Below are 24954 nucleotides of genomic sequence, written 5' to 3' on the forward strand. Positions count from 1 at the left end.
TGGGTCTATTAATGTCACTGAATCCCTTAATGGACAGTCTTACAGGGGTGTGATCTGAGAAGGATCTATTTCCAATACTTATATCTATTATGACCCGGAGTTGGTCCTGGGGGATCAGAAAATAATCGAGCCGTGAGAACATATTGTGCGTTTCAGAGTAATAAGTATAATCCTTCACTCCCAGATTAAATATACGCCAAACCTCAATCATCAATCAATCAATCTGTGGGATCGTATTGTATCTAAACATGTATCTCTCTCTCTCTCTCTCTCTCTCTCTCTCTCTCTCTCTTTGAGAGATTCCCATTCTCCCGGTGCTGTCCAGACTCCTGTCCATGCTCATATTGAAGTCTCCTCCTGTAATGATTTTTCCTTTCCCTTTCTGTTTTACCTGACATAAGAATTTCCTTATAAATGTGGTTAGTCCTTTATTTGGAGCGTATATATTAGCTAGTGTCACTGCATGTCCCCCGATCTTACCCAGTACTATCAGATACCTTTCTTCCCCGTCTCTGTATATCTCATCTGTCACAAAGCCTCATTTATTGTGGAGAATGATCGAGACTCCTCTAGGCACGGGATCTTCTGTGTCTCCTGTAAGAAGCCTATATCTAGATTATTTCTACTTAATTCTTCAAAGATACTACGCAGTTTCCATTTTCCCAGTGACATTTGTTTTGGACTCCACCCACTTTTTGTAACCTTGACACACAATGACCAAGTCTGTGAGCTTTCAGGTTCCTGGCTTTAAAATTGTGTGAATGGAAGCAGTTTATCCAGCAAATAAATCTGATAGGATGTTTTTGGCTCCACCCCTTTAGTGAACTTGAACCCCAGTCTCTTAAAGAGACTCCGTAACAAAAATTGCATCCTGTTTTTTATCATCCTAAAAGTTCCAAAAGCTATTCTAATGTGTTCTGGCTTACTGCAGCACTTTCTACTATCACAGTCTCTGTAATAAATCAATGTATCTTTCCCCTGTCAGACTTGTCAGGCCTGTGTCTGGAAGGCTGCCAAGTTCTTCAGTGTTGTGGTTCTGCTATGAACTCCCCCTTCCAGGCCCCTCTATGCACACTGCCTGTGTGTTATTTAGATTAGAGCAGCTTCTCTCTGCTCTCTTATCTTTTACAAGCTGGATAAATCCTCATCTGAGCTGGCTGGGCTTTCACATACTGAGGAATTACATACAGGCAGAGCTGTCTGCACTCTGCAGGAAGAAACAGCCTGACACTTCAGTGGAAGATAGCTGCAGGGGGAAAGAAACACACAAATGATCTCTTGAGATTCAAAAGGAAGGGTGTATACAGCCTGCTTGTGTATGGATGTATTTTCTATGTGTGGACATACTGTACATCAACCTACTTCCTGTTTTGGTGGCCATTTTGTTTGTTTATAAACAAACTTTTTAAAACTGTTTTTAACCACTTTTAATGCGGCGGGGAGCGGCGAAATTGTGACAGAGGGTAATAGGAGATGTCCCCTAACGCACTGGTATGTTTACTTTTGTGTGATTTTAACAATACAGATTCTCTTAAAGAACCACTCGCAAAAATCTTAAAATATAAAATATATGTGAACATATAGAGAAGTATGTTTCTTCCAATGTAAAATGAGCCATGAAGAGATGGACTAGTCCAAAACCTGTCGCTTCTGTCAGATTTCTACTACCTACTGTGACAGCAACATAGGAGAAAAGTCATGTATGGCTCATTTTACTCTGGAAGAAATGTACTACTTATTTAGGTTTTAAGATTTTTGCGACAGTGGTCTTTTAATGACAGACTGTAGCAGGTTTGTGCCCTCTGCCATTAACAGTGTAAGAATGGCAGCAATGTAAATATTCCCCTTGAAAACATTAGGTGAATTTTGATTGGCTGTAGTAAGCTCCACCCATTTTCCTGAATATTAATCCCAGTCACCCAGTGACCAACTGTGCAAAGTTTGAGAACCGTGCCATTAACAGTGTAAGAATGGCTGCAGTTTACATTTTCCCATGTAAAAAGTTAGTTGTTTTTGGCTCTGCCCACTTTTTCTAACCTTGACATACAGTCATTCAGTGACCAAGTTTATGAGCTTTGGGGTCCTTGGCATCAATAAGTTGCATTTTCCCATTGAAATTAAACAAATCTGATTGGCTGTTTGTGGCCCACCTCCTTTTCAGAATGTAAACCCCAGTCTCCCAGTGACTGACTGTACCAGGTTTGATGCCTCTGCCATTAAAGTTGATCTGAGATGAAGTTTTACTCATTGCATAATTGTGTTCCGTTCCTATTGTTTATAGGGCATTCCTCAAGCCAAATACTTTTTTGTTTTTGTTTTAATGCTCTAATTCCCTATAAACTACACAAGCCTCGCCCACAGGTTTTTAGAGAGCCTTGGCATTTTAGGACAGTAGCAAAGGCTCATGGGAGCTCAGTCTGGGCAGGAGGAGGGGGAGGTATTGCTAGCCAGAGATTTTAGAGGCAGAGGGGAGGAGGAGGGGGGATTAGGTTTTTTTTTTTTTCTCAAGATGCAGATAAGCCTGCCTCTGTGTAATGTTTATTATTATTATTTAGTATTTATATAGTGCCGACATCTTCCGCAGCGCTGTACATAGTATATAGTCTAGTTACCAACTGTCCAGCAAAGGATCTCACAATCTAATCCCTACCAGAGTCCTATGTCTATGTATGTATGTATGTATCGTGTAGTGTATGTATCATAGTCTAGGGTCAATTTTAGGGGGAAGCCAATTAACTTATCTGTATGTTTTTGGGAGGTGGGAGGAAACTGGAGTGCCCTGAGGAAACCCATGCAGACACGGGGGAACATACAAACAACATGGCTGCTGTCATTGTATCTCAGGAAGAAATATTCTTATTCTATTAAAGCTGTTTGCAGCTAGATTTGCTGTGTAAACTATCTACACTTTAGGTAACACATATAGACAAGTTACTTGTTATAGTTAGTTTTTCATCCCTGATCCGCTTTAAGAAAGTAAGAATGGCAGCAATGTAAATATTCCCATTGAAAATCAATAGGTGAATTTTGATTGGCTGTTTTAGGCTCCACCCACTTTCCTGAATATTATTCCCAGTCACCCAGTGACCAACTGTGTCAAGTGTGAGAACCCTGCCATTAACAGTGTAAGAATGGCTGCAGTTTATAATTTCCCCTGTAAATGTAGTTGTTGGCTCTGCCCACTTTTTCTAATCTTGACGTACAGTCACTCAATTACCAAGTTTGAGCTTTGGGGTCCTTTGTATCAATAATTTGTATATTCCCATAGAAATTAAACAAATCTGATGGGCTGTTTGTGGCTCTGCCCTCTTTCTGAATTTATACCTCAGTCACCCAGTGACCCAACTGTACCAGGTTTGAGGCATCTGCTATTAACAGTGCAAGAATGGCAGCAATTTAAATATTCCCCTTGAAAATAAACAGGTGAATTTTGGGTTCTTGTAGGCTCCACCCATTTTCCTGAATATTAATCCCAGTTACCCAGTGACCAATTGTGCATAGTTTGATAACTCTGCCATTAACGGTGTAAAAATGGCTGCAGTTTACATTTTCCCATTGAAATTTGGTTTTGGCTCCGCCCACTTTTTGTAACCTGGACACACAGTCACTCAATGACCAAGTTTGTGAGCTTTCAGGTTCCTGGCATAAAAAATGTGTGAATGGAAGCAGTTTATCCACCAAGGAAATCTGATTGGCTGTTTGTGGCTCTGCCGCCTTTAGTGAATTTGTACCCCAGTCACCCAATGACCAACTGTAGCAAGTTTGAAGTCTTTGCCATTAACAGTGTAAGAATAGCAGCAGTTTAAATATTCCCCTTGAAAATAGGTGAATTTTGATTGGCTGTTGTAGGCTCCACCCACTGAATATTAAGCCCATTCACCTAGTGACCAAGTGTGCCAAGTTTGTGAACTGCAGCCATTCTTACACTGTTAACGGCAGGGTTTTCAGTTTCCCATTTAAAATGAATGGCTGAAATTTGATTGGCTGTTTTATGCTCCACCTACTTTTTCTGGATTTGTAACCTCGGTCACCAAGTGACCAACTGTGCCAAGTGTGGGGACTCTGGCTTGATTACTGTGAGAATGGCAGCCTTTTACATTGTTTCCATTGACTTCAATGGGTGGAATCTGATTTGCTGCTTGCAGCTCCGCCCACGTGTGCAGGGGGGCCGCGAGACCCCCAGAACATATCATCCCAGGTAGTAAGGGATCTGTGTACCAAGTTTCGTTCAAAACGGTCAAGGCGTTTTCAATGATCGTCATGCACATAATATATATATATATATATATATATATATATATATATATATATATATATATATATATAAACTGTCTAAGTGCTTGTTCTGAAATCTGAATATCTCTGCAAAGAATCCTGCCTCTCCATAGTGGATGTTACCACAATAGTGTATAATTATAGTGAAGGATAATCTCTCGGTATAACACTGAATTGCTGAGGAACATTTTCAGAGGATCAGCAGGACAGTCAACACTTTGAGGAAAATCTGTAGTGCATATAGCTGAATGTGCTGCTTAAAGGGGAACTTCAGCCTAAACAAACATACTGTCATTAAGTTGCATTAGTTATGTTAATTAGAATAGATAGGTAATATAATCTCTTACCCACCCCATTTTAAAAGAACAGGCAAATGTTTGTGATTCATGGGGGCTGCCATCTTTGCCATGGGGGCAGCTATCTTTTTGGTTGAAAGAAGGTGACAGGGAGCAGGAGACATAGTTCCAACTGTCCTGTGTCCTGATCACCCTCCCAGCTGCATGCGCTAGGCTTCAAATGTCAAATTCAAAATGTAAAAAAAAAACAATTGCACCAAAACAGCAGAACAAGAAAAACAACATCAGAAATCCCATCATGCTTTGCACAGCAGTAGGGGAAAAATGCCCGGGCAGTTTTTTTCTGTGCAGCTAAAAATTAGGCTTGTATAAGAGAAAAAAAGTTCTGACGCTGTGAAACAGTTAAAGAAACACCAGGCCTTTCCAGTACTGCTGAGTCCATTTTTAGTCTGGAGGTTCACTTTAACTAGAGGGACAGCCAATGACCAACTTGTAAGAAGCTGGGACCTGTTAATTTTGACTGGTCTGTCTCCATGCTGCGTACAACTGGCAGGAGGTGTATGCCTGGCGTCTCATCTGATCACATGTAGCGCACTATCAGTGGCGGCGAGGAAGAAGTCCTCAGAATCTCCACATGGGGCATTTGTGTGCTTTTAACGTGACGTTGCTGAGATGATGGTTTGCTGATAATTGGACACAATTTATGTGTTTACTGTTGGTGACCTTTTACGTGGATATGTCATTGTGTTTATACCACCCTGCAGATTTATTGCAATAGTTTATTAGCACTGCAGAATTATACATATATATACATTTATACATGGTCTACACACCGTGCAGTCTCAGCCTCCCTCCCATAGGGAGACATCTTCACTCACTCTGGGGTGATGGGAATAAAAACATCTCTAACTTTAATTGCTCATGATAAATACAATTCTACTAAGGTTATATATATTTATAAAGTTCTTGCACATAAATAAATACTACTGAGGTTGAGTATGGGAGCTGCAGTGCTGATAATTCCTCCCGCCACTAGAGGTCTCCACATGCATTGACATTATGACTGAGGTCATGCTGGTAATTGTGTCTTCCTCAATACAATGTCTGTCTTCTGCATCTGGGAATCGGCACATGCTCCTTGGAGGACACTGGCCACCCCCTTCCAGGTGAAAACAGGATGTCTGTGAGTGGAAATGGGGGGTTTATGATGACTTCTTGGCTGTTTGTATGTACAGAGGGAGAACACTGCAATGTCCGGTCATTCTGGCCTGTGGTTGGCCCCTCCCAGGCTGCTGGCTTCAGAGCTTTGTCAGGAAGAGTTCATAATGGAAGGTTCTCATGCATCATCTTCACCACCCAACCTGTCCAACTCTGTGCTGGCCTTTATCTCCGCATCTAAGAGGGAAGGGTTTCTTCTGTTGCGGAAGGTATGAGAAATCTCATCAAACGACCGTCCTTTTGTTTCTGGGACACGGAAGTAGGTGAAGATCAAGAAACCCAACAGGAATGAGGCAAACAGAAGGAAGACGTAGGGGCCCATGAGGTCCTGAAAGCAAGAAATGATGGTTATCCATGGTTAGAGCCAATGGTCCTTACTTCCTAATCCTAACCTCCTCCAGTCGTAGCCAAAGCTCATCACTGCCCACTCTGCTGCCCTCACCTGAGTCCTACCAGGCAATAGTGAAGTGTCCTGACCATGACATTTACCATCTCTATTCCTGTGTCCCTAATAATTGTGTGTAATGCCTAGTACATAACATACCATTTTCTGTAATTAGATTATTTTCTATAAAGTACTGGTAGAGACGGGTCATTATCTCTGGTGCATTGTCTTCTGGTCATCTCCTGCTGAGTAGAACAAAAGTCTAATTGCTAGACAGATAGATGGTTAGATACAGTAGATAATTTCCAACATGTTGGGAATTATCTATCTGGCAGGTAAATCTAACAGAAAATCTTACAGAAAATAGTATGGCGTGTACTAGGCATAAGCTCCATCCACTCCTCATAATATATGGGAGGTCCATGTCCACAGTGCCCCGCCCACTTACTGCCACGTATGGGAAGCCCATCCCGATGATGAAGTTTGATGTCCAGTTGGTGCATCCGGCAATAGCCATTGCTGCCGGGCGAGGACCTTGACTGAAGAGCTCGGCTACAATAAACCATGGAATGGGGCCTGGCCCGATCTCAAAGAAGGCCACAAATCCAAACACTGCTGTCATGCTGAGAGGGCTGATAGAGGGAAACTTGTCCTGTGAGGGAGAGAGAGGAGGCATCAGTCAGATATCACACGGCATTATCCGGGGTACAGAGCTGAGTGTGGGAAATGTGTGATGTGGGGGGAGGGGGGAGGAGGCATCAGTCAGATATGGGGTATACATGTCACACAGCATTATCCGGGGTACAGAGCTGAGGGTGGGAAATGTGTGATGTGGGGGGGAGGGGGGAGGAGGCATCAGTCAGATATTGGGGTACACATGTCACGCAGCATTATCCGGGGTACAGAGCTGAGGGTGGGAAATGTGTGATGAGGGGGGAGGAGGCATCAGTCAGATACGGGGTATACATGTCACACAGCATTATCCGGGGTACAGAGCTGAGGGTGGGAAATGTGTGATGTGGGGGGAGGGGGGGAGGCATCAGTCAGATATTGGGGTACACATGTCACGCAGCATTATCCGGGGTACAGAGCTGAAGGTGGGAAATGTGTGATGAGGGGGGAGGAGGCATCAGTCAGATACGGGGTATACATGTCACACAGCATTATCCGGGGTACAGAGCTGAGGATGGGAAATGTGTGATGTGGGGGGAGGGGGGGAGGCATCAGTCAGATATTGGGGTACACATGTCACGCAGCATTATCCGGGGTACAGAGCTGAGGGTGGGAAATGTGTGATGTGGGGGGGAGGGGGGAGGAGGCATCAGTCAGATATGGGGTATACATGTCACACAGCATTATCCGGGGTACAGAGCTGAGGATGGGAAATGTGTGATGTGGGGGGAGGGGGGGAGGCATCAGTCAGATATTGGGGTACACATGTCACGCAGCATTATCCGGGGAACAGAGCTGAGGGTGGGAAATGTGTGATGTGGGGGGAGGGGGGAGGAGGCATCAGTCAGATATGGGGTATACATGTCACACAGCATTATCCGGGGTACAGAGCTGAGGGTGGGAAATGTGTGATGTGGGGGGGAGGGGGAGGAGGCATCAGTCAGATATGGGGTATACATGTCACACAGCATTATCCGGGGTACAGAGCTGAGGATGGGAAATGTGTGATGTGGGGGGAGGGGGGGAGGCATCAGTCAGATATTGGGGTACACATGTCACGCAGCATTATCCAGGGTACAGAGCTGAGGGTGGGAAATGTGTGATGTGGGGGGGAGGGGGAGGATGCATCAGTCAGATATGGGGTATACATGTCACACAGCATTATCCGGGGTACAGAGCTGAGGGTGGGAAATGTGTGATGTGGGGGGGAGGGGGAGGATGCATCAGTCAGATATGGGGTATACATGTCACACAGCATTATCCGGGGTACAGAGCTGAGGGTGGGAAATGTGTGATGTGGGGGGAGGGGGGAGGAGGCATCAGTCAGATATGAGGTACACATGTCACGCAGCATTATCCGGGGTACAGAGCTGAGGGTGGGAAATGTGTGATGTGGGGGGGAGGGGGGAGGAGGCATCAGTCAGATACGGGGTACACATGTCACACAGCATTATCCGGGGTACAGAGCTGAGGGTGGGAAATGTGTGATGTGGGGGGAGGGGGGGAGGCATCAGTCAGATATTGGGGTACACATGTCACGCAGCATTATCCGGGGTACAGAGCTGAGGGTGGGAAATGTGTGATGTGGGGGGAGGGGGGGAGGAGGCATCAGTCAGATATTGGGGTATACATGTCACACAGCATTATCCGGGGTACAGAGCTGAGGGTGGGAAATGTGTGATGTGGGGGGAGGGGGAGGAGGCATCAGTCAGATAAGGGGTATACATGTCACACAGCATTATCCGGGGTACAGAGCTGAGGGTGGGAAATGTGTGATGTGGGGGGAGGGGGGGAGGAGGCATCAGTCAGATATTGGGGTATACATGTCACACAGCATTATCCGGGGTACAGAGCTGAGGGTGGGAAATGTGTGATGTGGGGGGAGGGGGAGGAGGCATCAGTCAGATAAGGGGTATACATGTCACACAGCATTATCCGGGGTAGAGAGCTGAGGGTGGGAAATGTGTGATGTGGGGGGAGGGGGAGGCATCAGTCAGATATGGGGTATACATGTCACACAGCATTATCCGGGGTACAGAGCTGAGGGTGGGAAATGTGTGATGTGGGGGGAGGGGGGGAGGAGGCATCAGTCAGATATTGGGGTATACATGTCACACAGCATTATCCGGGGTACAGAGCTGAGGGTGGGAAATGTGTGATGTGGGGGGAGGGGGAGGAGGCATCAGTCAGATAAGGGGTATACATGTCACACAGCATTATCCGGGGTACAGAGCTGAGGGTGGGAAATGTGTGATGTGGGGGGAGGGGGAGGAGGCATTAGTCAGATATGGGGTATACATGTCACACAGCATTATCCGGGGTACAGAGCTGAGGGTGGGAAATGTGTGATGTGGGGGGAGGAGGCATCAGTCAGATATGGGGTATACATGTCACACAGCATTATCCGGGGTACAGAGCTAAGGGTGGGAAATGTGTGATGTGGGGGGGAGGGGGGAGGAGGCATCAGTCAGATATGGGGTATACATGTCACACAGCATTATCCGGGGGGTACAGAGCTGAGGGTGGGAAATGTGTGATGTGGGGGGAGGGGGGAGGAGGCATCAGTCAGATATGGGGTATACATGTCACACAGCATTATCTGGGGTACAGAGCTGAGGGTGGGAAATGTGTGATGTGGGGGGAGGGGGGAGGAGGCATCAGTCAGATATGGGGTATACATGTCACACAGCATTATCCGGGGTACAGAGCTGAGGGTGGGAAATGTGTGATGTGGGGGGAGGGGGAGGAGTCATCAGTCAGATATTGGGGTATACATGTCACACAGCATTATCCGGGGTCCAGAGCTGAGGGTGGGAAATGTGTGATGTGGGGGGGGGGTGGGAGGGAGGAGACAGATATGGGGTACACATGTCACACAGCATTATCCGGGGTACAAAGCTGAGGGTGGGAAATGTGTGATGTGGGGGGAGGAGGCATCAGTCAGATATGGGGTATACATGTCACACAGCATTATCCGGGGTACAGAGCTGAGGGTGGGAAATGTGTGAGGTGGGGGAGGAGGCATCAGTCAGATATGGGGTATACGTGTCACACAGCATTATCCGGGGTACAGAGCTGAGGGTGGGAAATGTGTGGGGAGGGGGGAGGAGGCATCAGTCAGATATGGGGTATACGTGTCACACAGCATTATCCGGGGTACAGAGCTGAGGGTGGGAAATGTGTGATGTGGGGGGAGGGGGAGGAGTCATCAGTCAGATATTGGGGTATACATGTCACTCAGCATTATCCGGGGTACAAAGCTGAGGGTGGGAAATGTGTGATGTGGGGGGGGGGGGAGGAGGCATCAGTCAGATACGGGGTATACATGTCACACAGCATTATCCGGGGTACAGAGCTGAGGATGGGAAATGTGTGATGTGGGGGGAGGGGGGGAGGCATCAGTCAGATATGGGGTATACATGTCACACAGCATTATCCGGGGTACAGAGCTGAGGGTGGGAAATGTGTGATGAGGGGGGAGGAGGCATCAGTCAGATATGGGGTATACATGTCACACAGCATTATCCGGGGTACAGAGCTGAGGGTGGGAAATGTGTGATGAGGGGGGAGGGGGGGAGGCATCAGTCAGATATTGGGGTACACATGTCACACAGCATTATCCGGGGTACAGAGCTGAGGGTGGGAAATGTGTGATGTGGGGGGAGGATGCATCAGTCAGATATGGGGTATACATGTCACACAGCATTATCCGGGGTACAGAGCTGAGGGTGGGAAATGTGTGATGTGGGGGGAGGGGGGGAGGAGGCATCAGTCAGATATGGGGTATACATGTCACACAGCATTATCCGGGGTACAGAGCTGAGGATGGGAAATGTGTGATGTGGGGGGAGGGGGGGAGGAGGCATCAGTCAGATATGGGGTATACATGTCACACAGCATTATCCGGGGTACAGAGCTGAGGGTGGGAAATGTGTGATGTGGGGGGGGGAGGGGGAGGCATCAGTCAGATATGGGGTACACATGTCACACAGCATTATCCGGGGTACAGAGCTGAGGGTGGGAAATGTGTGATGTGGGGGGAGGCATCAGTCAGATATTGGGGTACACATGTCACACAGCATTATCCGGGGTCCAGAGCTGAGGGTGGGAAATGTGTGATGTGGGGGGAGGGGGAGGAGGCATCAGTCAGATATGGGGTATACATGTCACACAGCATTATCCGGGGTACAGAGCTGAGGGTGGGAAATGTGTAATGTGGGTGGGGGGGAGGGGTGGGAAGGAGGAGACAGATATGGGGTATACATGTCACACAGCATTATCCGGGGTACAGAGCTGAGGGTGGGAAATGTGTGATGTGGGGGTGGGAAGGAGGAGACAGATATGGGGTGTACATGTCACACAGCATTATCCGGGGTCCAGAGCTGAGGGTGGGAAATGTGTGATGTGGGGGGGGGGGGGGGAGACAGATATGGGGTATACATGTCACACAGCATTATCCGGGGTCCAGAGCTGAGGGTGGGAAATGTGTGATGTGGGGGGAGGGGGGGGGAGGAGACATCAGTCAGATATGGGGTATACATGTCACACAGCATTATCCGGGGTACAGAGCTGAGGGTGGGAAATGTGTGATGTGGGGGGGAGGGGGAGGCATCAGTCAGATATGGGGTACACATGTCACACAGCATTATCCGGGGTACAGAGCTGAGGGTGGGAAATGTGTGATGTGGGGGGAGGGGGGAGGCATCAGTCAGATATTGGGGTACACATGTCACACAGCATTATCCGGGGTCCAGAGCTGAGGGTGGGAAATGTGTGATGTGGGGAGAGGGGGAGGAGGCATCAGTCAGATATGGGGTATACATGTCACACAGCATTATCCGGGGTACAGAGCTGAGGGTGGGAAATGTGTGATGTGGGGGTGGGAAGGAGGAGACAAATATGGGGTGTACATGTCACACAGCATTATCCGGGGTCCAGAGCTGAGGATGGGAAATGTGTGATGTGGGGGGAGGGGGGAGGCATCAGTCAGATATGGGGTGTACATGTCACACAGCATTATCCGGGGTCCAGAGCTGAGGGTGGGAAATGTGTGATGTGGGGGGGAGACAGATATGGGGTATACATGTCACACAGCATTATCCGGGGTCCAGAGCTGAGGGTGGGAAATGTGTGATGTGGGGGGAGGAGGCATCAGTCAGATATGGGGTATACATGTCACACAGCATTATCCGGGTGCAGAGCTGAGGGTGGGAAATGTGTGATGTGGGGGGAGGCATCAGTCAGATATTGGGGTATACATGTCACACAGCATTATCCGGGTACAGAGCTGAGGGTGGGAAATGTGTGGGGAGGGGGGAGGAGGCATCAGTCAGATATGGGGTATACATGTCACACAGCATTATCCGGGGTACAGAGCTGAGGGTGGGAAATGTGTGATGTGGGGGGAGGGGGGGAGGAGGCATCAGTCAGATATGGGGTATACATGTCACACAGCATTATCTGGGGTACAGAGCTGAGGGTGGGAAATGTGTGATGTGGGGGGGGGGGGGACGGAGGAGACAGATATGGGGTATACATGTCACACAGCATTATCCGGGGTACAGAGCTGAGGGTGGGAAATGTGTGATGTGGGGGGAGGGGGGGGAGGCATCAGTCAGATATTGGGGTACACATGGATGTGGGGGGTGGGGGGTGGGAAGGAGGAGACAGATATGGGGTGTACATGTCACACAGCATTATCCGGGGTACAGAGCTGAGGGTGGGAAATGTGTGATGTGGGGGGAGGGGGGGAGGAGGCATCAGTCAGATATTGGGGTATACATGTCACACAGCATTATCCGGGGTACAGAGCTGAGGATGGGAAATGTGTGATGTGGGGGGAGGAGGCATCAGTCAGATATGGGGTACACATGTCACACAGCATTATCCGGGGTACAGAGCTGAGGGTGGGAAATGTGTGGTGTGGGGGGAGGGGGAGGAGGCATCAGTCAGATATGAGGTACACATGTCACACAGCATTATCCGGGGTACAGAGCTGAGGGTGGGAAATGTGTGATGTGGGGGGGGGGGGTGGGAAGGAGGAGACAAATATGGGGTGTACATGTCACACAGCATTATCCGGGGTACAGAGCTGAGGGTGGGAAATGTGTGATGTGGGGGGGAGGGGGAGGAGGCATCAGTCAGATATGAGGTACACATGTCACACAGCATTATCCGGGGTACAGAGCTGAGGGTGGGAAATGTGTGATGTGGGGGGGGGGGGGTGGGAAGGAGGAGACAAATATGGGGTGTACATGTCACACAGCATTATCCGGGGTACAGAGCTGAGGGTGGGAAATGTGTGATGTGGGGGGAGGGGGGAGGAGGCATCAGTCAGATATGGGGTATACATGTCACACAGCATTATCCGGGGTACAGAGCTGAGGGTGGGAAATGTGTGATGTGGGGGGGAGGGGGAGGCATCAGTCAGATATGGGGTATACATGTCACACGGCATTATCCGGGGTACAGAGCTGAGGGTGGGAAATGTGTGATGTGGGGGGGAGGGGGGAGGAGGCATCAGTCAGATATGGGGTACACATGTCACACAGCATTATCCGGGGTACAGAGCTGAGGGTGGGAAATGTGTAATGTGGGTGGGGGGGAGGAGGCATCAGTCAGATATGGGGTACACATGTCACACAGCATTATCCGGGGTACAGAGCTGAGGGTGGGAAATGTGTGATGTGGGGGGAGGGGGCATCAGTCAGATATGGGGTACACATGTCACACAGCATTATCCGGGGTACAGAGCTGAGGGTGGGAAATGTGTGATGTGGGGGGGAGGGGGGAGGAGGCATCAGTCAGATATGGGGTATACATGTCACACAGCATTATCCGGGGTACAGAGCTGAGGGTGGGAAATGTGTGATGTGGGGGGGGGGGGTGGGAAGGAGGAGACAAATATGGGGTGTACATGTCACACAGCATTATCCGGGGTACAGAGCTGAGGGTGGGAAATGTGTGATGTGGGGGGGGGGGGGAGGAGGCATCAGTCAGATATGGGGTATACATGTCACACAGCATTATCCGGGGTACAGAGCTGAGGGTGGGAAATGTGTGATGTGGGGGGAGGGGGGAGGAGGCATCAGTCAGATATGGGGTATACATGTCACACAGCATTATCCGGGGTACAGAGCTGAGGGTGGGAAATGTGTGATGTGGGGGGGAGGGGGAGGCATCAGTCAGATATGGGGTATACATGTCACACGGCATTATCCGGGGTACAGAGCTGAGGGTGGGAAATGTGTGATGTGGGGGGGAGGGGGGAGGAGGCATCAGTCAGATATGGGGTACACATGTCACACAGCATTATCCGGGGTACAGAGCTGAGGGTGGGAAATGTGTAATGTGGGTGGGGGGGGAGGAGGCATCAGTCAGATATGGGGTACACATGTCACACAGCATTATCCGGGGTACAGAGCTGAGGGTGGGAAATGTGTGATGTGGGGGGAGGGGGCATCAGTCAGATATGGGGTACACATGTCACACAGCATTATCCGGGGTACAGAGCTGAGGGTGGGAAATGTGTGATGTGGGGGGGAGGGGGGAGGAGGCATCAGTCAGATATGGGGTATACATGTCACACAGCATTATCCGGGGTACAGAGCTGAGGGTGGGAAATGTGTGATGTGGGGGGGGGGGGAAGGAGGAGACAGATATGGGGTATACATGTCACACAGCATTATCCGGGGTACAGAGCTGAGGGTGGGAAATGTGTGATGAGGGGGGAGGAGGCATCAGTCAGATATGGGGTACACATGTCACACAGCATTATCCGGGGTACAGAGCTGAGGGTGGGAAATGTGTGATGTGGGGGGGAGGGGGGAGGAGGCATCAGTCAGATATGGGGTACACATGTCACACAGCATTATCCGGGGTACAGAGCTGAGGGTGGGAAATGTGTGATGTGGGGGGAGGGGGGAGGAGGCATCAGTCAGATATGGGGTATACATGTCACACAGCATTATCCGGGGTACAGAGCTGAGGGTGGGAAATGTGTGATGTGGGGGGAGGGGGGAGGAGGCATCAGTCAGATATGGGGTATACATGTCACACAGCATTATCCGGGGTACAGAGCTGAGGGTGGGAAATGTGTGATGTGGGGGGAGGGGGGAGGAGGCATCAGTCAGATATGGGGTGTACATGTCACACAGCATTATCCGGGGTACAGAGCTGAGGGTGGGAAATGTGTAATGTGGGTGGGGGGGAGGAGGCATCAGTCAGATATGGGGTATACATGTCACACAGCATTATCCGGGGTACAGAGCTGAGGGTGGGAAATGTGTGATGTGGGGGGAGGGGGGGAGGCATCAGTCAGATATTGGGGTACACATGTCACGCAGCATTATCCGGGGTACAGAGCTGAGGATGGGAAATGTGTGATGTGGGGGGAGGAGGCATCAGTCAGATATGGGGTACACATGTCACACAGCATTATCCGGGGTACAGAGCTGAGGGTGGGAAATGTGTGATGTGGGGGGAGGGGGAGGAGGCATCAGTCAGATATGGGGTATACATGTCACACAGCATTATCCGGGGTACAGAGCTGAGGGTGGGAAATGTGTGATGTGGGGGGAGGCATCAGTCAGATATTGGGGTACACATGTCACACAGCATTATCCGGGGTACAGAGCTGAGGGTGGGAAATGTGTGATGTGGGGGTGGGAAGGAGGAGACAGATATGGGGTGTACATGTCACACAGCATTATCCGGGGTCCAGAGCTGAGGGTGGGAAATGTGTGATGTGGGGGGGGGGGGGGGAGACAGATATGGGGTATACATGTCACACAGCATTATCCGGGGTCCAGAGCTGAGGGTGGGAAATGTGTGATGTGGGGGGAGGAGGCATCAGTCAGATATGGGGTATACATGTCACACAGCATTATCCGGGGTACAGAGCTGAGGGTGGGAAATGTGTGATGTGGGGGGAGGGGGGGAGGAGGCATCAGTCAGATATGGGGTATACATGTCACACAGCATTATCCGGGGTACAGAGCTGAGGGTGGGAAATGTGTGATGTGGGGGGGGAGGGGGAGGCATCAGTCAGATATGGGGTACACATGTCACACAGCATTATCCGGGGTACAGAGCTGAGGGTGGGAAATGTGTGATGTGGGGGGAGGGGGGAGGCATCAGTCAGATATTGGGGTACACATGTCACACAGCATTATCCGGGGTCCAGAGCTGAGGGTGGGAAATGTGTGATGTGGGGGGAGGGGGAGGAGGCATCAGTCAGATATGGGGTATACATGTCACACAGCATTATCCGGGGTACAGAGCTGAGGGTGGGAAATGTGTAATGTGGGTGGGGGGGGGAGGGGTGGGAAGGAGGAGACAGATATGGGGTATACATGTCACACAGCATTATCCGGGGTACAGAGCTGAGGGTGGGAAATGTGTGATGTGGGGGTGGGAAGGAGGAGACAGATATGGGGTGTACATGTCACACAGCATTATCCGGGGTCCAGAGCTGAGGGTGGGAAATGTGTGATGTGGGGGGGGAGACAGATATGGGGTATACATGTCACACAGCATTATCCGGGGTCCAGAGCTGAGGGTGGGAAATGTGTGATGTGGGGGGAGGAGGCATCAGTCAGATATGGGGTATACATGTCACACAGCATTATCCGGGTACAGAGCTGAGGGTGGGAAATGTGTGATGTGGGGGGGAGGCATCAGTCAGATATTGGGGTATACATGTCACACAGCATTATCCGGGGTACAGAGCTGAGGGTGGGAAATGTGTGATGTGGGGGGGGGGGGGGGGCATCAGTCAGATATGAGGTATACATGTCACACAGCATTATCCGGGGTACAGAGCTGAGGGTGGGAAATGTGTGATGTGGGGGAGGGGGGGAGGAGGCATCAGTCAGATATGGGGTATACATGTCACACAGCATTATCCGGGGTACAGAGCTGAGGGTGGGAAATGTGTGATGTGAGGGGAGGGGGGGAGGAGGCATCAGTCAGATATGGGGTACACATGTCACACAGCATTATCTGGGGTACAGAGCTGAGGGTGGGAAATGTGTGATGTGGGGGGGGGGGGGGACGGAGGAGACAGATATGGGGTATACATGTCACACAGCATTATCCGGGGTACAGAGCTGAGGGTGGGAAATGTGTGATGTGGGGGGTGGGGGTGGGAAGGAGGAGACAGATATGGGGTGTACATGTCACACAGCATTATCCGGGGTACAGAGCTGAGGGTGGGAAATGTGTGATGTGGGGGGGGGGGGTGGGAAGAAGGAGACAGATATGGGGTGTACATGTCACACAGCATTATCCGGGGTACAGAGCTGAGGGTGGGAAATGTGTGATGTGGGGTGGGGGGGTGGGAAGGAGGAGACAGATATGGGGTGTACATGTCACACAGCATTATCCGGGGTACAGAGCTGAGGGTGGGAAATGTGTGATGTGGGGGGGGGGGAGGGGAAGGAGGAGACAGATATGGGGTATACATGTCACACAGCATTATCCGGGGTACAGAGCTGAGGGTGGGAAATGTGTGATGTGGGGGGGGGGTGGGAAGGAGGAGACAGATATGGGGTACACATGTCACACAGCATTATCCGGGGTACAGAGCTGAGGGTGGGAAATGTGTGATGTGGGGGGGGGGGGGGGAAGGAGGAGACAGATATGGGGTATACATGTCACACAGCATTATCCGGGGTACAGAGCTGAGGGTGGGAAATGTGTGATATGGGGGGGGGGGGGTGGGAAGGAGGAGACAGATATGGGGTATACATGTCACACAGCATTATCTGGGGTACAGAGCTGAGGGTGGGAAATGTGTGATGTGGGGGGGGGGGAAGGAGGAGACAGATATGGGGTATACATGTCACACAGCATTATCCGGGGTACAGAGCTGAGGGTGGGAAATGTGTGATGTGGGGGGAGGAGGCATCAGTCAGATATGGGGTATACGTGTCACACAGCATTATCCGGGGTACAGAGCTGAGGGTGGGAAATGTGTGGGGAGGGGGGAGGAGGCATCAGTCAGATATGGGGTATACATGTCACACAGCATTATCCGGGGTACAGAGCTGAGGGTGGGAAATGTGTGATGTGGGGGGGAGGGGGAGGATGCATCAGTCAGATATGGGGTATACATGTCACACAGCATTATCCGGGGTACAGAGCTGAGGGTGGGAAATGTGTGATGTGGGGGGGAGGGGGAGGATGCATCAGTCAGATATGGGGTATACATGTCACACAGCATTATCCGGGGTACAGAGCTGAGGGTGGGAAATGTGTGATGTGGGGGGAGGGGGGGGAGGAGGCATCAGTCAGATATGGGGTACACATGTCACACAGCATTATCCGGGGTACAGAGCTGAGGGTGGGAAATGTGTGATGTGGGGGGGAGGGGGAGGATGCATCAGTCAGATATGGGGTATACATGTCACACAGCATTATCCGGGGTACAGAGCTGAGGGTGGGAAATGTGTGATGTGGGGGGAGGGGGGAGGAGGCATCAGTCAGATATGGGGTACACATGTCACACAGCATTATCCGGGGTACAGAGCTGAGGGTGGGAAATGTGTAATGTGGGTGGGGGGGAGGGGTGGGAAGGAGGAGACAGATATGGGGTATACATGTCACACAGCATTATCCGGGGTACAGAGCTGAGGGTGGGAAATGTGTGATGTGGGGGGGAGGGGGAGGATGCATCAGTCAGATATGGGGTATACATGTCACACAGCATTATCCGGGGTACAGAGCTGAGGGTGGGAAATGTGTGATGTGGGGGGAGGGGGGGGAGGAGGCATCAGTCAGATATGGGGTACACATGTCACACAGCATTATCCGGGGTACAGAGCTGAGGGTGGGAAATGTGTGATGTGGGGGGGAGGGGGAGGATGCATCAGTCAGATATGGGGTATACATGTCACACAGCATTATCCGGGGTACAGAGCTGAGGGTGGGAAATGTGTGATGTGGGGGGAGGGGGGAGGAGGCATCAGTCAGATATGGGGTACACATGTCACACAGCATTATCCGGGGTACAGAGCTGAGGGTGGGAAATGTGTAATGTGGGTGGGGGGGAGGGGTGGGAAGGAGGAGACAGATATGGGGTATACATGTCACACAGCATTATCCGGGGTACAGAGCTGAGGGTGGGAAATGTGTGATGTGGGGGTGGGAAGGAGGAGACAGATATGGGGTGTACATGTCACACAGCATTATCCGGGGTCCAGAGCTGAGGGTGGGAAATGTGTGATGTGGGGGGGGGGGGGGGGGAGACAGATATGGGGTATACATGTCACACAGCATTATCCGGGGTCCAGAGCTGAGGGTGGGAAATGTGTGATGTGGGGGGAGGAGGCATCAGTCAGATATGGGGTATACATGTCACACAGCATTATCCGGGGTACAGAGCTGAGGGTGGGAAATGTGTGATGTGGGGGGAGGGGGGGAGGAGGCATCAGTCAGATATGGGGTATACATGTCACACAGCATTATCCGGGGTACAGAGCTGAGGGTGGGAAATGTGTGATGTGGGGGGGGAGGGGGAGGCATCAGTCAGATATGGGGTACACATGTCACACAGCATTATCCGGGGTACAGAGCTGAGGGTGGGAAATGTGTGATGTGGGGGGAGGGGGGAGGCATCAGTCAGATATTGGGGTACACATGTCACACAGCATTATCCGGGGTCCAGAGCTGAGGGTGGGAAATGTGTGATGTGGGGGAAGGGGGAGGAGGCATCAGTCAGATATGGGGTATACATGTCACACAGCATTATCCGGGGTACAGAGCTGAGGGTGGGAAATGTGTAATGTGGGTGGGGGGGAGGGGTGGGAAGGAGGAGACAGATATGGGGTATACATGTCACACAGCATTATCCGGGGTACAGAGCTGAGGGTGGGAAATGTGTGATGTGGGGGTGGGAAGGAGGAGACAGATATGGGGTATACATGTCACACAGCATTATCCGGGGTCCAGAGCTGAGGATGGGAAATGTGTGATGTGGGGGGAGGGGGGAGGCATCAGTCAGATATGGGGTGTACATGTCACACAGCATTATCCGGGGTCCAGAGCTGAGGGTGGGAAATGTGTGATGTGGGGGGGAGACAGATATGGGGTATACATGTCACACAGCATTATCCGGGGTCCAGAGCTGAGGGTGGGAAATGTGTGATGTGGGGGGAGGAGGCATCAGTCAGATATGGGGTATACATGTCACACAGCATTATCCGGGTACAGAGCTGAGGGTGGGAAATGTGTGATGTGGGGGGAGGCATCAGTCAGATATTGGGGTATACATGTCACACAGCATTATCCGGGGTACAGAGCTGAGGGTGGGAAATGTGTGATGTGGGGGGGGGGGGGGGCATCAGTCAGATATGAGGTATACATGTCACACAGCATTATCCGGGGTACAGAGCTGAGGGTGGGAAATGTGTGATGTGGGGGAGGGGGGGAGGAGGCATCAGTCAGATATGGGGTATACATGTCACACAGCATTATCCGGGGTACAGAGCTGAGGGTGGGAAATGTGTGATGTGAGGGGAGGGGGGGAGGAGGCATCAGTCAGATATGGGGTACACATGTCACACAGCATTATCTGGGGTACAGAGCTGAGGGTGGGAAATGTGTGATGTGGGGGGGGGGGGGGACGGAGGAGACAGATATGGGGTATACATGTCACACAGCATTATCCGGGGTACAGAGCTGAGGGTGGGAAATGTGTGATGTGGGGGGTGGGGGTGGGAAGGAGGAGACAGATATGGGGTGTACATGTCACACAGCATTATCCGGGGTACAGAGCTGAGGGTGGGAAATGTGTGATGTGGGGGGGGGGGTGGGAAGAAGGAGACAGATATGGGGTGTACATGTCACACAGCATTATCCGGGGTACAGAGCTGAGGGTGGGAAATGTGTGATGTGGGGGGGGGGAGGGGAAGGAGGAGACAGATATGGGGTATACATGTCACACAGCATTATCCGGGGTACAGAGCTGAGGGTGGGAAATGTGTGATGTGGGGGGGGGGGGTGGGAAGGAGGAGACAGATATGGGGTACACATGTCACACAGCATTATCCGGGGTACAGAGCTGAGGGTGGGAAATGTGTGATGTGGGGGGGGGGGGAAGGAGGAGACAGATATGGGGTATACATGTCACACAGCATTATCCGGGGTACAGAGCTGAGGGTGGGAAATGTGTGATATGGGGGGGGGGGTGGGAAGGAGGAGACAGATATGGGGTATACATGTCACACAGCATTATCCGGGGTACAGAGCTGAGGGTGGGAAATGTGTGATGTGGGGGGGGGGGAAGGAGGAGACAGATATGGGGTGTACATGTCACACAGCATTATCCGGGGTACAGAGCTGAGGGTGGGAAATGTGTGATGTGGGGGGGGGGAAGGAGGAGACAGATATGGGGTATACATGTCACACAGCATTATCCGGGGTACAGAGCTGAGGGTGGGAAATGTGTGATGTGGGGGGGGGGGGAAGGAGGAGACAGATATGGGGTACACATGTCACACAGCATTATCCGGGGTACAGAGCTGAGGGTGGGAAATGTGTGATGTGGGGGGGGGTGGGAAGGAGGAGACAGATATGGGGTACACATGTCACACAGCATTATCCGGGGTACAGAGCTGAGGGTGGGAAATGTGTGATGTGGGGGGAGGAGGCATCAGTCAGATATTGGGGTATACATGTCACACAGCATTATCCGGGGTACAGAGCTGAGGGTGGGAAATGTGTGATGTGGGGGGGAGGGGGGAGGAGGCATCAGTCAGATATGGGGTACACATGTCACACAGCATTATCCGGGGTACAGAGCTGAGGGTGGGAAATGTGTGATGTGGGGGGAGGGGGGGGAGGAGGCATCAGTCAGATATGGGGTATACATGTCACACAGCATTATCCGGGGTACAGAGCTGAGGGTGGGAAATGTGTGATGTGGGGGGAGGAGGCATCAGTCAGATATTGGGGTATACATGTCACACAGCATTATCCGGGGTACAGAGCTGAGGGTGGGAAATGTGTGATGTGGGGGGGAGGGGGGAGGAGGCATCAGTCAGATATGGGGTACACATGTCACACAGCATTATCCGGGGTACAGAGCTGAGGGTGGGAAATGTGTGGTGTGGGGGGAGGGGGGAGGAGGCATCAGTCAGATATGGGGTACACATGTCACACAGCATTATCCGGGGTACAGAGCTGAGGGTGGGAAATGTGTGATGTGGGGGGAGGGGGGGGAGGAGGCATCAGTCAGATATGGGGTATACATGTCACACAGCATTATCCGGGGTACAGAGCTGAGGGTGGGAAATGTGTGATGTGGGGGGAGGAGGCATCAGTCAGATATTGGGGTATACATGTCACACAGCATTATCCGGGGTACAGAGCTGAGGGTGGGAAATGTGTGATGTGGGGGGAGGGGGGGAGGAGGCATCAGTCAGATATGGGGTATACATGTCACACAGCATTATCCGGGGTACAGAGCTGAGGGTGGGAAATGTGTGATGTGGGGGGGGGTGGGAGGGAGAAGACAGATATGGGGTATACATGTCACACAGCATTATCCGGGGTACAGAGCTGAGGGTGGGAAATGTGTGATGTGGGGGGAGGGGGAGGAGGCATCAGTCAGATATGGGGTATACATGTCACACAGCATTATCCGGGGTACAGAGCTGAGGGTGGGAAATGTGTGATGTGGGGGTAGGAGGCATCAGTCAGATATGGGGTATACATGTCACACAGCATTATCCGGGGTACAGAGCTGAGGGTGGGAAATGTGTGATGTGGGGGGGGAGGCATCAGTCAGATATGGAGTACACATGTCACACAGCATTATCCGGGGTACAGAGCTGAGGGTGGGAAATGTGTGATGTGGGGGGGGGGGGGTGGGAAGGAGGAGACAGATATGGGGTATACATTACACGTTATGTATATATATATGTGTGCTGTATGCGTTCTTTGGCGCAAGCGCTCACCAGTGACTTGCTTCCTTTACTGTGCGCAGAGACACTGAGGGGCAGTGACGTGTGGCTTCAAGGGGCGGACGTGGCCAACGGGTGGGCGGGTACGGGCGGACGCGCAGTGACATGCGGCAGTGACAGACCTAGCGCCCATTTCTGAACGGGCTTAAGTCAGCTAGTCGTTGTATGAAGACCAGTGCAGGACGTATGTTTGTTAAATGCCTGCATGGGAATGGATCTGTTTTGGTGTTGCTGTGAATGGCTGCTGTGGTTCTGTGAGTTTAGTGGAGGCCATTTATTGTATGAATTCATGTTTGTGCGCTCTGCAGTGTGTGACGCTCATCAGCTATGTGCTGTAAATCTACGCTCCATATTGGATTACTGCTAATGTGTTGTTGCTGCTGACTTTGTCCATCTGCTTTCAGTGTTCACTGATCACAGGATTCTCTCAATAACCAAGCACTGTGCTTCTTACCTGTAACACCATGGCCGTCGTCATTAACAGCGCACAGACAATCATGCCTGCCAGGCCTGCCAGGTGCAAGGTCCGCCTTCCGGCCCGCTCCACCAGGAACAGCTGCAGAGAGACAGGAGGAGGAGCTTATGTCCAATCTTCCCAGAGAGGCTGCCCCCTAAATATGACACCAGCCTATGAGTGTCCCCGAGTGCAGCACAAGCAGCCAGCTACAGCAGCATGGGGTATATCAGATCCTAGAGAAAAGCATCCTCAGCTAGAGGGCAGTCTGGAACATATCAGATCCTAGTGAGAAGTGCGTGATTGCTGCAGCGTCTTCAGCTAGAGGGCAGCCTGGGACCTATTAGATTAGGTGAGGAGTGTAACGTAGTGGCTGTGTGTTGAGTTGCAGCATCTCCAGTAAGAAAGTTTTCTTACGTAATTCAGGACATACCTGACATGTTTCTATCAGCATTGGCATGAGAATGTCACAAGGAAGCTGCCATCCTGTTATCACACCCTACTTGTAGTGCTGAGCCTGTGTTATATCACACCCTAGTTGTAGTGCTGAGCCTGTGTTATATCACACCCTAGTTGTAGTGCTGGGTCTGTGTTATATCACACCCTAGTTGTAGTGCTGGGTCTGTGTTATATCACACCCTAGTTGTAGTGCTGGATCTGTGTTATATCACACCCTAGTTGTAGTGCTGGGTCTGTGTTATATCACACCCTAGTTGTAGTGCTGGGTCTGTGTTATATCACACCCTAGTTGTAGTGCTGGATCTGGAGGGGGGTCACTGACCACATGCTAGCATACTACTGTCTCATTATCCCTCATGCTGAGCCTGTGTTATATCACACCCTAGTTGTAGTGCTGGGTCTGGAGGGGAGTCTGACCACATGCTAGCATACTACTGTCTCATTATCCCTCATGCTGAGCCTGTGTTATATCACACCCTAGTTGTAGTGCTGGGTCTGGAGGGGAGTCTGACCACATGCTAGCATACTACTGTCTCATTATCCCTCATGCTGAGCCTGTGTTATATCACACCCTAGTTCTAGTGCTGAGCCTGTGTTATATCACACCCTAGTTGTACTGCTGGGTCTGGGGAGGAGTCACTGACCACATGCTAGCATACTACTGTCTCATTATCCCTCATGCTGAGCCTGTGTTATATCACACCCTAGTTGTAGTGCTGAGCCTGTGTTATATCACAACCTAGTTGTAGTGCTGAGCCTGTGTTATATCACACCCTAGTTGTAGTGCTGAGCCTGTGTTATATCACACCCTAGTTGTAGTGCTGGGTCTGGAGGGGAGTCTGACCACATGCTAGCATACTACTGTCTCATTATCCCTCATGCTGAGCCTGTGTTATATCACACCCTAGTTGTAGTGCTGGGTCTGTGTTATATCACACCCTAGTTGTAGTGCTGGGTCTGGAGGGAAGTCACTGACCACATGCTAGCATACTACTGGCTTATTATCCCTCATACTGAGCCTGTGTTATATCACACCCTAGTTGTAGTGCTGGGTCTGTGTTATATCACACCCTAGTTGTAGTGCTGGGTCTGGAGGGGAGTCTGACCACATGCTAGCATACTACTGTCTCATTATCCCTCATGCTGAGCCTGTGTTATATCACACCCTAGTTGTAGTGCTGGGTCTGGAGGGAAGTCACTGACCACATGCTAGCATACTACTGTCTCATT

The 24954-nt window shown here is 51.0% G+C and overlaps 1 protein-coding gene across 1 annotated transcript in view; it reads right to left on the bottom strand.

The window, feature by feature from the left end:
- Positions 1-5336: 5336 nt before the first annotated feature.
- The window catches only part of SLC2A4 (solute carrier family 2 member 4), a 107274-nt gene continuing 87656 nt past the window's right edge, over positions 5337-24954 (bottom strand). Inside the window, exons 9-11 of the mRNA XM_068271949.1 lie at positions 23266-23367; positions 6623-6826; positions 5337-6117 (exon numbers count right to left, since the gene is read on the bottom strand). Coding sequence (XP_068128050.1) covers positions 5908-6117; positions 6623-6826; positions 23266-23367 — 516 coding nt within the window. The 3' untranslated portion in view covers positions 5337-5907. The remainder of the gene's footprint in view (positions 6118-6622; positions 6827-23265; positions 23368-24954) is intronic.

Source organism: Hyperolius riggenbachi, chromosome 3, assembly GCF_040937935.1.
Source record: "Hyperolius riggenbachi isolate aHypRig1 chromosome 3, aHypRig1.pri, whole genome shotgun sequence".
NCBI classification, from domain to species: domain Eukaryota; kingdom Metazoa; phylum Chordata; class Amphibia; order Anura; family Hyperoliidae; genus Hyperolius; species Hyperolius riggenbachi.